Source organism: Poecilia mexicana, unplaced genomic scaffold (genome assembly GCF_051168715.1).
Source record: "Poecilia mexicana isolate PSO_F unplaced genomic scaffold, ASM5116871v1 scaffold_10, whole genome shotgun sequence".
NCBI lineage: Eukaryota > Metazoa > Chordata > Actinopteri > Cyprinodontiformes > Poeciliidae > Poecilia > Poecilia mexicana.
Genome location: NW_028263379.1, coordinates 13,817,430 through 13,830,840, shown reverse-complemented (window position 1 = coordinate 13,830,840; position 13,411 = coordinate 13,817,430). Strand labels below are relative to the sequence as shown.

The window sequence follows — 13,411 nt, the reverse complement described above, 5'->3', positions numbered from 1 at the left end:
AAGAGAAAATGCAGCAGCCGTAGTCAGTGTACCTAACAGGTTCTCAGTTTTTAAATCATGTTGGTCACAGTTAACATATCTAAATGAATCAACATTACCCCACTCACTTCTTATCTCCTCTACGCTACACATGGGATATTGAGCCAAAATCAACCCATTTCGGCTCAGAGTATTGATATTTGCTGGGATGGATACAGCAGTGTGCGAGGCCTTTTTAGCAGATATCTAGGAATACAGCATCCTCAGCGTTCCACTGATTATTCGGTTCACTCCTCATAGACCCTACTAATCACATTCATCATGGATGAGAAGCCTGATCTATTGGAGATTAGATCAGTCAACACTCATCTGTGTTGAATAAGTGATTTCTGCAGTGCAGGGAACCTTCCACATGAGAGGATTCGCAATCACATTGTTGCCAAAAGGATTTCATTTTCATGCTTTCATGCTTCGGATGGTTTGATTTTTAGCATTTATCTAACAAAAACTGATCTGAACATGTTGCTCAAAGTTATCATTATGCATGCTTTTAATCTTTATAATTTTGTAGGTCATAAGTGTTATGTTTTAAATGTGACTTAATTGAAATTTGCAGCTTCAACCTTCAAAATTTGGCTGTTTAAAAGGTCTTTTTTTTTCCATGTTATGCTGATTTATTTCTTCTACTTTAGACACTGTTGAGAAGTGACCCAAGTTATATTTACTCTGAATTTTTGGAAATAAAATTTTATTTATTTATTTTTTTTCCACAGTGAAAGTGGTACATTTTTAAAAGCATCCCTAAAGGGTATGTAATAATTTATACATCCATCCAGTTGTGTTAAGGTCTGGAGCTCAGAAAAGTTGTATTCCTTTTCATGTCTAAAAGTCAAGAAATGTGTAAAACCGAGTGAACAAAAATATGAACAAGGCAGCCAACATTGCAATGTGATGGTGTTGTATATGGAACAACACCCTCACATTTCTGTGCAGACCCATACATTGTGAATTGATGAAACGTTTAGAGATTTTTTATGACTGATAAATAGACAGCAGCAGACAACAACTTTATGCTCACAAACACCTACTGTCTCCTCTGTGGCCTGGCTGTTGACTCTTCTTAATCTGTCTGTCCTAGTAATGGAATAAATTGTGTTTTTCCGATTATTTTATAATCATTTGGCCCATGCAAAAATAGAAAAAGAGAAGAAAACCTTGAACTTCAGGGAAATAACTTTATGTTGAATCAACAACATTTTACAGATGTATCAAATATTTTTAACTAATTCATGTTCAAGGCTACTCCATCTAATCAATAAATTAGATTTATTTATTTATTCCTTCACTACTTCATTACTTTTTGGGTTAAAGCACATTGTGGCTCTGGATTCTCTGCTATTCATTGAGAATAAAAGCACATTTATTTCCTACTGCGGAAAAAAAATTTGATCTGGCACCCTGCCTATTGGCAAAATGAGTAATGAAAACAAACGCTGCCATGGTGCATATTGTTTTCAGCTTCTCAAAGAGCATAACTCACATTCAAAATTAGATTTCACTTTTGCTCAAACAGCTGGATCGTTTCTTCAGTTTGTGTATTTCATTTTTATTATCTCTGCATGAATGTCAATGGGCAGCATTACATTAGTTTGTTTATTTATTCTGACTTTGCTTTTGTTTATTTCTGTGTGATTCACAAAGCAGCACCGGGGTTGTTGAGTGATGGTAGTTTATTTTTTGCATAGGTTCTCCCTATGTGGCTGTGCATGTTGGATTTGTTTTTAAATCCAACTTCCTGAAAAAATGACTTGAGGAAGTTGCCTGGAAATGCTCAAGCCTCACTCCAGGAAGCACACGCTGAAGAAATCCAGCATAAATTACATTTTCCACATTCACTGACTCCATAGTTTGACTTTGAACAGACCTACCTCCTCCTGCCACAAGAGAACGCCCTCCAGGTTGCAAGACTGTGTTTGTTGGCGGTTTGCCGGAGAACGCCACAGAGCAGCTCATCATGGAGGTCTTTGGACAGTGTGGCGACATCACGGCGATTCGCAAAAGCAAGAAGAACTTCTGCCACATCCGATTCGCAGAGGAGTCCACAGTGGACAAGGCTCTCTTTTTGTCTGGTAAGTTCTTATAGCTGTTAGACTTTGGATGTGCTAATTTAGTGCTTATTGAGCACAGTGCTGGTCAGAAATGTACATGTACCGTTATTTGAACCCCTTTTTTCCAGGATTGAACGAAGAACTTTAGTATTTCAAAGGCAAGTTTTAGAGTCACAGGTTGGAAATTACAAGCTCAATCTGTCATGCCTATAATTCTAGTTGGATATTTGACCATTCTTATTGAACAGCTGCAATATTTAACTTTTACCTTTTTTTTTTTACATATTTGTTGAAATGTGACGGTATGGCATAAGACAGAAAATCTGTGAAAAAAACAAGCTCCTCTGCCTTCTTCCAGTGCTAACTAGAAACAACCAATCAGGGTTGAGGAGGTTCTTAGTGCTATCATTGACCCTCCATGTGGCTAGTAACAAGCTATGAGCAGAGCTTGTTGTGAATGCTCCAGCTACTAGTTAGCATGACCACGGATGATAAAAGATTTTTCAGCAATAGTTGTTTCTGCACCATTAGTACAGTGAGCAGCGTGTACATTAGGTTGATTGACAGCTCTGGTAATAGTTGAAACTTGGACAGAGTCGGGTGTTGTAATGCCAAAATCTTGTTAAATTCAAATATTATTTAAGGGTGGATAAAGATGTTTGAGTCTCTGTGTTTAATATATAATGTATGTGTACAGAAAATTCACAGTAAATTTAAAATTTCATGACTAACAAAAGCTTTGATAGTCATGAAAAAACGTGATCAAAGATATTATAACCACTTGTGATTTTTGTTTGGAGTTGTGAAGGTTTGCCTGATTCATCTCGAATTAACACAAAAACTGACTTTTCAAAGCTGTAATGAGTGAAATGAATAGTTACTTACTAGAGACAAATACTTAACCATGTATGTCATGTTGCACAGATTAATGTAGTTTCAAAAATGTTATCATAATTGAAGTAACTTTCAACTAGTGAGAGAAATCGGTTTCATGAGGAAAAATACAATTATTTGGTTTTCAAAAAGCATCCATTCCAACTATCTGGCCGCTGCAGCTTGTGTGTTTTTATCTCATCTTCATTTTCAGCCTGAACAGAGCAGAGATCCTCAATCTCTCTGTGCAAACCGATGACCACTCGCTCCTTCTTCAAAAAAAAGCCCACTCGGATGAGCCGCCCTCTCAGAAACACATTCCCCGCATTATTGCGTGCGCGCACAAACGCATGAGAGATAGTGAGTTTGAATGAGAGATCCCTTGATTTCAACAGCCTCTCTTCTTACAGTGAGGTGTGGGTGCAGAGGTCCATATATTAGAGCGATGACAGAGCTGTGTAGTTTCCCCATAAATAATCCCCCACCCACACACACTCAAGGAGAGCCTGTGCAAACAACAATACCCAGCAATGACACACACTCCGGCAGCTCCAGCACACCAGCATCTCCTCGTATGAAATATTGAAGCAGGGCTAGATTAACAGTCTGAGGCAGTGAGAGCAGACCGGAGGAGAAGCTCCTGAGTTTTTCGCTTTGCTTTTTTTCTGGTTTGTGTTTTTAATCTCTTTCTTAAAACACACTGGGGTCATTTAAGCCAATTAGATCACATAATGGAGCAAGGTTTCTCTTCAGTCCACAACCGGTCATTAGTGAAAATTGGGAAAGGGGGATAAAGTAGATATAGGAGGGAAGTTAAGAGGAAAAGAGGGGTTAATGAGGAATACTGAGCCTGTAAAGAAGCAATTGGCCTCCAAGTCTCTCTTATGTATTGACCACTTGATGCAGACCTACAGTTACAGTTAATCTTTTCAAAAAGAATAATTAGACATTAACAGCAGATGGCCGTTCATACTCGGCCGGTTTCTGCCGGATGCTTCTGCCTGGTAAGATTGAGTCATTTCTCTTCACAGTCGCCACCTGCTTGCTCAGGATAAAAGTTTATCAGCAACTTTTCAGCTGAGCTGACTTAGATAAATAACTGTTTACCAATAGACATTATGAACTAAAGTTGACTAGACTGTATTTTAACTGGGTTCAAATGGAACTGAATGCTGAATTTCATTTATTCTTGGTCTCCATTTTTCAGCTTTTTATCATATGTTTCTTTATTATTGGATACAAATTTGATCTGTTTTCATCAATAGTCTTGAGATGACATTTTTTACAAATTAAATTAGTTTTTAAAACCTCATAATAAACAGTTCACTTTAACATGATTTACTTTTTTTTTTTATAAAAGCATCAAAGGTTTGAAGATTTCCACAATGGGTGCAAATAAAAGCCCTTCTTTGTGTTTCTTTTACTCAAATGGTCAATTTTTCTCTATCAATCAAATCTTTTTACAATACTTAAAATTATTCTTTGAGTGCTTTTGTATTTTGTCTCTGATTTAGAGGTTTGCTTTTTGCTTTTTCGGAGGGGTTTTAGCTCAAAAAGTTGTCTTTGGGGAATTGTGACTGAACTGCAATCTGCACGTTGGGTTTTTGGGCATTTTATGGAAATGGCACTTTCCAGCTAAATTTAAAATATGAACCGTAGAAATGTTGGAACGTAGTGTGGAGAAATTTTAACTTATTCCTCCACAGAATGTGATAAATGTGATAAATGCACTACCTCCCCACCAGGTCTCTTTCCTTCAACCCTAGTAATCTGTTTCTACATTGACAGATACAGTGGAAATGTAAGAGGGGTAAAAATAAAATGGCTCTCTGCGTTCCTCTTTCATCTCCTTCTCTTGTTTTTCTGATTTTCAAATCAAACTCATATGTTTCCTAGGTTATCGAATCCGTTTGGGCTCAAGCACAGACAAAAAGGACACCGGGCGGCTCCACGTTGACTTCGCTCAGGCCAGAGACGACCTGTACGAGTGGGAATGCCGCCAGCGCATGTTGGCCCGAGAGGAGCGTCACAGACGCAAGTTGGAGGAGGATCGCCTACGGCCGCCATCCCCTCCTCCCATCGTCCACTATTCAGAGCACGAGTGCAGCCAGCTGGGAGACAAAATCAAAGGTACCTGGACACGGACGCTGGCAACCGTTGGGACTTCAGCTGTGAAATACTAGAGAACAAACACTGGAAACTGAGGATCACAGGGGGGGGGAAATGCTTAATGGCTTAACCTGACGAGGCAACAGGGTTTCTACACAATCTGGAAAAGCATAGAATCTGGTTCAGATATTTTACAAGTCTGGACAAGTATGGAAAAAGAAAAAGGAGAATTGGGAAATGTGTCTTATGCGAGACATTTTTTCCTATTCCTTTGTCTTTATGTTGTGTCCTGTTCTTCCTGTCTGTCTTCTTTGTACTTTCCTCCTTTCCCACCCTGCCATTTCTTTCTTCTTCCCTTGTTTGTGTCCTTCCTTTCTCTCCTTTTGTTCTTTCTTTCTTCTTGTAGCTCGTTCTTTCTTTCCTTTCATTTTTCTTTGCATTATTATGCTCCTTATTTGTCTCCTTTCTTGTGTTCTTCCTTTCTACTTCATTCTCTTTTTTCTTTCCTCCATTTCTTCTTTGCGACCTTCCTTTGTCTTTTCTCCATATCCATCCTTTGTGGCCATCCACGTTCAAACCTTCATATAGTCACAAGCTTTGGGTATTGACCAAAAGAACGAGATTACGGACATAAGCATAAGTTTCCTTTGCAGGGTGTCTGGGTTCTCCCTTAGAAACGGGGTGAGAAACTCCGACAGAAAATAATGGATGAATGTCCAACATGGTGACGCTTTGCAAAACGGATATATCATGGGAGGAGACCTAGAGTACAGCAAAGCATTTCCAGCTCGAACAGACTGTGTGAATTTGTTGTAACAGATTCTGTTAAACGCCGTATGAGTGGATCCCAACAACATGCTCCCGGGTTTTCTCGTCCGCCCTCGCCGCTCATCTTTTTTCAGTTTTCTCTCCTTAACTCCTCTTTCTGCCTCTTTGCAGCTATCTGTCGACTTTCTGCCTGGATAAACTTGTTTCTCTAATGAGCAGTGGCACTTCCAGGTCTCAGTCACAGTGGCCTGATAACTCGGCTGTGACTTTCCGCTTCTCTGCGATCTGCATGTGTCTTTTTCAGCTCTCCGCTGTCCGTCCTTAGCAAAAACAAGGAATAAACTCAGATGCCGATGTGCTGCTTGAGCCAAGAATGTGTTTGTGATCTCTCCAGGCTGCTGTTGGGAGCAACACAGTCATTTGCTGTAGATTTTTTTTTTTTTTACCCAGAGGGGAAAGGAGATCTTGCTGTTTTTACTGCCAGTTTGTATTACTGTACTACAAACTCAGTTACACTCTATGATGATAGACCACCTGCAGTAGAAATGGGTTTTATAGCCTATTTTGCCTCCAAGTTATCATTTTAGTCCACGATGTTGTTTTGTTAGCAAAATAGATAGCTGAAATGATCATTTTCTTTTTGTGGCACAGCAGAGCTGTAATTTTAGTTTGTTTTTTTTCTTTTTATGTATTCTTTCACTCAAGTCATAATTTTGTCCTAAGAACTTGAAAAGCAGCGTTTTATGCCTAATAACCATCATTTTCCACAGAGGCAGGAGTCCGGTACAGCCTTGTAGATTTTGTCCAAAATTAACTTCTTTCTTCCATTTCGTGCTTCCCTTCTTTTTTCCCCCAGACGACGGTAAGTTTGCAGAGGCCGTCCGCGTGCTCCTGACCTGGCTGGAACGGGGCGAAGTCAACCGCAGGAACGCCAACAACTTCTACTCCATGATCCAGTCCTCCAACAGCCACATCCGCCGGCTGATCGGCGAGAAGAGTCAACACGAGAAGGAGATGGAGGAGGCCAAGGACAAGTTCAAGACGGCGCTGGCTGGCATAGTGGCTCAATGTGAGTCTTTGTCGTCACTCTTACCACTTACTGCAGTGCCTTGGCCCTTTAACTTTTTCACTGTTCGATCTGAGGCTTCAGTGTGTTTTATGGGGATTTTATGTGATAGTACACAGAGTAATCCATAAATTTGAAGGGAAGGGAAAATTCTTCATGGTTTTTCACACAGCATTTGGAAATCTGCATTTGTGTTTTTCTTTTTTTTTTTTTTTTTTTTTTTCTTTTTTTTTAGCCCCACCAGTACGGCCTCTCACTATGAGGTTTGGGGTTAAGTAGGAGTATGACTCCTACCAGCTCCACATGTGGAAGCTGAAACTTCAACCCATACATTTTTGGAATATACTCAAACTAAGTCATTTCAGTTCTTAGGTCTTGTTGCAGATTCCCAGTTATATTCAGGTTTGGCCTTTGACTACGCCATTCTAATCCATGAATAAGCTAAACCAGCTCCTGCTGGAGGGCATAGTCTCTCCCTAGACTTTCCCTAGTTTCATGTATTTTGCAAGTCTTTTGCACTTTTCCTAACAACTCTGATCAGAGTCCATTTCTCTGCTCAATAGTATAATCCCACCACAATATTTCGCCACAGAGATGACATGTTGATGGTTGTTGGACTTATCCGACCAGACTGCCATCTACCACCATGTTTTACTTTGAAAATCCCTTGGGTTTCTTTAAGCAGTTGTTTTCCTTGGCCAGATTTGTGTTTGAGTTGTTGTTTGGACAGAGACTCTCTCCTCAGCCGAGGATCTCAGCGGATCTCTGCTGCTCCCTTACTTCAGGTTCAGATACACCTCCACCCTGGTCGTCTCATAGGTTTTCTTCCAGGATTTTCTTGTTTTTATCCTTCATTTTCTTCCCATCAACTCTGATTAGCTCCTGAGTTTCTGACAAAGAAAACCATCCCCACAACAAGATCTGTTTTAATCAGAGATTAAATTAAACAAGTAGTATTTATGCACTAAACAAGAAGCATTTATTTAGACCAAAGCAGCTTGAATACAAATACACCCCACACTTTTCACTTTTCTATTCATAAAAACATTTGGAAACTTTCACCTTCGGCTTCAGTTATCCTCTGCTCTGTGTTGGTCTATCACATAAAAGCTAAATAAAACACACTGAGTTTTTTTTTTTTTTGGCTGTGAAATGACTACATGTGAAGCCCAGAGAGTAAAAATACTGCTTATGCAGTAGATATCCAGGTCAGATAAATGTTTTCTTTGGGGTGTTTTTGCTTGCTTGGTGTAATTTTAAAATCCAAATCAGGACATTTATGCCCGGAGTGCTGAAATCCACAGAAAAAGTAAGTATTACATTGTTCATAGCCTGTCACTGAGAGTATACGCGCTAACATTTATAATTACATTCATTGTATTCTTCCTTAAACGAGCTACCACAATCTTAATAGCTGATTAAAGAATGGTAAGTTAAATCCCCGTCTCCCTCAGACGTTCATGGATATTTTTGATGCCTTTGACTTTCAAAATGCCAAAAAAAATCAGACGTTATTTTATTATTCATGAAAGACGTCAGGAGTCGATTGTTAAGGTTTCCCTCAGATGAAAGAAGTAAGTGGCCTAACACATTTTTTTTTTCCTAGAGTACAATGAAGACCAAACACAAACATTTACTGTGTTTAGTTGTTTTACTCTCTTATTGGGTTAACAAAAAAAGGCCATGCTTGTGCAGCACCACCTTTGACAGCTTCAACTCCACGACTGCTAGTTTAGTCCACAGCCTGCGGCGCTCAGTCTCCCCTCATCCCACCACACGCATGTTAAACACAATGTAAACATCCAGAGTTGGCGGTGTTTCATGCATTATTAGTTAAAATAAGCCATGAAGAGGCAGAGTGTGTATTATCCATATTCGATTATTTCTACCAGTAGAAACACATTCCCATTCACGGTGTTGCCTTCCCTTCGGTGTGTTTCTGTTCGTATTCATTATAAATCTGAGCTGGTCTGCTGGATCTAGTTTACAGGTTTGAAAAGGGTAAAGCTCTCTTCTTTTTGGTTCTGGTCTTCTTATGGGATGCAAATTGAAAAAGTACTTGCAGAGCTGTAAAGAAGTATATGCGCTCTTACCGATTTATTCTTTTTTCTGTTTTTGTAATCTAGATAAAATTATGAAACTTTGTAAAACAGGAATATTTCAGAAGGCTTTTGAATGCTTCTGAAAGAAAACTAACACTTGATTTCAGAAAATGGAAATTATAAAGACAATCAAATCTCATTGTAATCATGTAGTCTGGGGATACTTTGTAGCTTTAGGATTCAAATAATTCACTGTAATTTGAAGAACCAGGAATTCAGCTAGAAGATCCCAAAGAAGAATGTTTGCCATTCAGTTAGTGACCTTAGCTGCACCTGGGTTATGCAGCAGCATAACTGAAACCAGCTAGTCCAATTTGAGTAGTTCAAAAGATAAAATACATGAAGGTTTTAGAGTGGCCTAGTCAAAGGTCAGAGTTAAATACATCCAGCTGTCTCAGCATGTCCTTAAAAAGGGCGTTCATGCTCAGACCCTCCAGTCTGTCGGCTTTTAAGCAATTCTTCCTTAAAATATGAAAAAACTTGATGGCAGTTGTTTGTGCACACAGTGGCAGGAAGGCCTGGACGACTTTTGTTTTTCTTCTTTTTTTAATAAAATCTTGATTTAAAAACAGTTTTTGTTTGATGATCCAAACTGTTTAAGTGTATCAGTTAAAAGCAAAAACATTTGACATCTGCAAGAGGGCATATTCTTTTTAACAATATTAATATTTGGTATAACAAGGGAGAAAAAAAATGCACTTTTAATATTTTCTCCATTGAATAAAGAATTTCTATTTTAGCACTTAAAAAATGCTGCCTCACCATATTTCTAGCTGCATAGGAGCTCACAGTCCTGCAAGTTGATTTTTTTTTGTGCTCAGTGTCTCTCTTTGCCTTTATCATCACTCTGTTCATCAAATTACAGGGTGCTGGGAAGATGCTATTGATTCCTGAGCTGTTCTGTCTCTCAGCACCCTGCAAACACACGTATTCATACAGAACCAGTTTTATCGATTCGTGTGTGTATATTTGAACCTCAGAAATGCACAGACCTCCCATCCAGTCCTCTACAACCACTTTAAACAGAGCTGTAAGCTGATAGGAGGAAGGGTCAACACTGTGCTGCAGATCACCGCACAGGTAGGGTCTGCAGTGACCCTACAGTTGATGCTTGTGTCTCATTCAGTTTTATCCCAAAACAATTCTGAGTCAAAGCTTAGTTCTCTACACTATCTGTAGAGCTGCAGCTTGTCTGATGTGCTCCTACCCTTTTGTGAAAAAGAAAAGGGTCCTCTGCAGAGGGATATGTAATCAGGAAGACTGTAATGCGGCAGTACGAAGGCGTCCTTGGGTAAGGTTCTTAAGAGACCTGTTCTGCAGTGGAGCTGCACCGTGGTCAATGCTGGCAGAAGAACAGTGGGTTATTTTTGGCCACCGGCAGTCTCTGAGCAAATCTAATAAACTCGCAGTGAAAAGGTTCACAGAGGAAAATCAGGCATATCCTCGTAGCTTATGCTACGAAGGGTCTAAAGGCAGTTTGCCAGAATTTGATACACTCTCACATGGACTCAGTGATCTGCAATAAAACAACTGGCAACCAGCTTTTGTAAGCTTTGTTCCTATGTGTAGCTGTACTGCTGGCATGTTTGCAGTAATTAGTTAATTTAATATTGCATACCTTTTTGTTTTTGTTTGTTAGAAAGTTCCCATTTAGCAGTTTCACATTTATTTTTCCCACAAAATAAAACATTTTGGCCGTGGTGACCCCATATTCCTCAGGAAACAGTACTTGGCACTGCTCCCATTCCACACTGTGTAGGTCATACGACCATCTGTCTCTGCGACTCATCATTTTGGCATCACCTGGTTTATTTTAATGTATGATGATTGCTAAAACATTTCAGACTTATAGTTGAGAAACAAATGCAGAGCAAAAATAATAAAAGTTCACAGCGGGGATGTGAAATACTGTGCAGAAATTTTAAACCACCACCTAATTTCTTTATATTTTGCTTCTGGTGAGCCTGGATAGTATTATTATCTTTTAAATTGTAAATAGTTGTCCAGATTTTTCTGAATTTTGTGTAAAGTTTGTTTTTTGCCCTTTTTCTGTCAATTCATTAACTGGCTAGAAAAATTAAGAAGTGTGTGTGAAATAATTTTTATATGCCAGCTTCAAATGGCGCTCATCCTCTAAGAAATGGTACAAAATCAAGCAAAACCCTGACATAGAACAATGAGCATGTACAGTTTGCAGCTGTAGTTCATGGGGAGTGCCCTGGATTCTGCTGAAATACTTATATAAATATATATATATGTATGTATGTATATGGACTGGTGGTAACTGTACCAAAATATTACATTTAAAATGGAGAATAATCATATAACTGATTTAATTTCAGTGTATTATGTTGTAAGGGTTTTTTATTGCACCACTTTTCCATTGACTCTGGTTCTGGCCCACATTCAGAGTCTAACAGTGGCTTCTCTCTCTGATATCCATTCACTGCATTTTTACTCCAACTTTACGACTGCTGAGATTCATTTGATTCACGTTTTTACACAGCTATTTCGGCAGCGTACTCTTTCTAAGCAGACCTCTGTCTTTTGACTGGTGTCATATGAGATAGGAAAAGGAAAATAATCAATTCAGTTTATTTATTTAGTGCCAATTCACAGCAAATATCATCCCGAGTCCCCTTGCAAACCAAACTGATGCAATTTATATACAGAAATATTGAGTCAATTCAGTCCAAGTTACGACACAATGCATTGAAGTTTAGTGTATTACCTTGCGCTTCAGGAAGTGGTGACCTTTCACTCATGATTTCAGTTTTATAGTTGTTTTGCATTGCTACCACTGTTGCTGATTTTGCCTAACCAACCACATTAGGGCTTCAGTCAAAAAGCACATCAGGACATTAGTAGATTATTAAATGTTTACTTTGGAACTACAGGCTGTAGCTCTACAGCAATGCATCCTGGGTACAGAAAAAACATGATGGTTTGCTTCACCACATCATGGGTGGAGAGGAAACAACCGCAGAGTAAACAGTTTGTATCCTCTTCAAAATAAGAGCAGGAATATAAACATGCATCTACTTGAATATTTCTTTCAGAGTTGGTAACCAAAACTTCACCACAGAGGTCAAAGTTTATTCAACTTAAAGTTTGTGAAACTGCAAAGTAAATTAGCTCTCTAGACTTTATCTGGAAAATTTTATTTGGGGAAGCGAAGTGCAGTAATGTTTTCAAAGTCTGCAAAAAATAGCACTGAAGCACTATTAGCAGGGCTTTATATTATTAAAGAGAATATAAAGCACTTCTAAGATATGAATGGTTGGTATGAAATGACGCATGGTCTGCTGGAAGCATCTGGCGGCAGCTTTTCCCATCCGAAGTATTTGTGTAAAAATAGCAAACACACATGGTGGCCAGCACCCATTTATAAAACATCCCCTCAGTTTAGCAGCCTTTTTTTAATGTCCAAATGATTCACAAGTCACACTCTAACAAAGAAAGGTGCAATGCAAAACATTCCTCAGAAAATGGTCAGAGAAATGAGTTTAAAAGGCAGCTGAAAACCAAAGACTGTCAGAAAATCTGACAAAGTCTCACATTAATTGAACATGAAAGACTGTGTGATTACTCAAAATTGTCAAATGTGACTTGGAACAGCCCCTCCGTAAGGCGATGCCGCGGCATCCGTCGGTATGTATAACACACACAAACATGCTCACACAGAGTACTGATGCCTAGTTGACTCCACTTTCTCACTCCTCTGCTCCCTCCCAACTGCCCTCTGTCTTTCTCTGTCTCTGTCTCTGGGTGGTCTCTGCTCCTTCCCTGCATCCCGCCACAGTTGAACAGATTGTGTCTGTATTCCAAGCTGCTTCCAAACAAAAGGCATGGGACCATTTCTCCAAAGCTCAGCGCAAGAACTTGGACATGTGGCGCAAACAAGCCGAGGTTGGTACACTTTGGTTTCATTCTGTTGTGCGTGTAAAATATGTAAAAGTTAGACGTTCTGCTTTTCTGTTTCGTGCTTCATTGACAACTTTATGTTTTAACTAGTCCTACATTATGGCATGGAAAAGGATATCTTTATTAAAATGTTTTAAGGAGAAATACAGAAAAACAGTGATATCTAGTAAGTACTTTTAACCAAGAAAGGCAGCAGAACAGGTGTCTGCTCACTGCAGAGGTCCAGACATCTCCCCCCCGTCCTCTTCCTCTTTTCTCCTCACCCTTCCCTACTTCCCCTCTGAAGGAATACAAGCTGCTGGGTGAGTTTGTTTCCATCTCTAATGGTGTCCTGCACACAGGTAAATCTGTACAAGCTCTTTTCCCTGTACCAGAGGATCCCAGGATTACAGGAAACTGTCAGGAAGAGCATCTTAAGACCTGAAAGTGTGTGAATTTTGTTATTCAAGCAGCATTTTTTTGTCATTTACTGTGTGCTTGCC

The 13,411-nt window shown here is 39.3% G+C and overlaps 1 protein-coding gene across 4 annotated transcripts in view; it reads left to right on the top strand.

Moving 5' to 3' along the window:
- enox2 (ecto-NOX disulfide-thiol exchanger 2) overlaps positions 1-13,411 on the top strand; it is a 201,685-nt gene that overhangs the window by 162,260 nt on the left and 26,014 nt on the right. For all 4 annotated transcript variants that reach the window (XM_088009445.1, XM_088009441.1, XM_088009442.1 and 1 more), the window contains 4 exons: positions 1,902-2,108; positions 4,857-5,090; positions 6,694-6,906; positions 12,808-12,914. In XM_088009445.1, the coding sequence (XP_087865571.1) occupies positions 1,902-2,108; positions 4,857-5,090; positions 6,694-6,906; positions 12,808-12,914 (761 nt within the window). The remainder of the gene's footprint in view (positions 1-1,901; positions 2,109-4,856; positions 5,091-6,693; positions 6,907-12,807; positions 12,915-13,411) is intronic.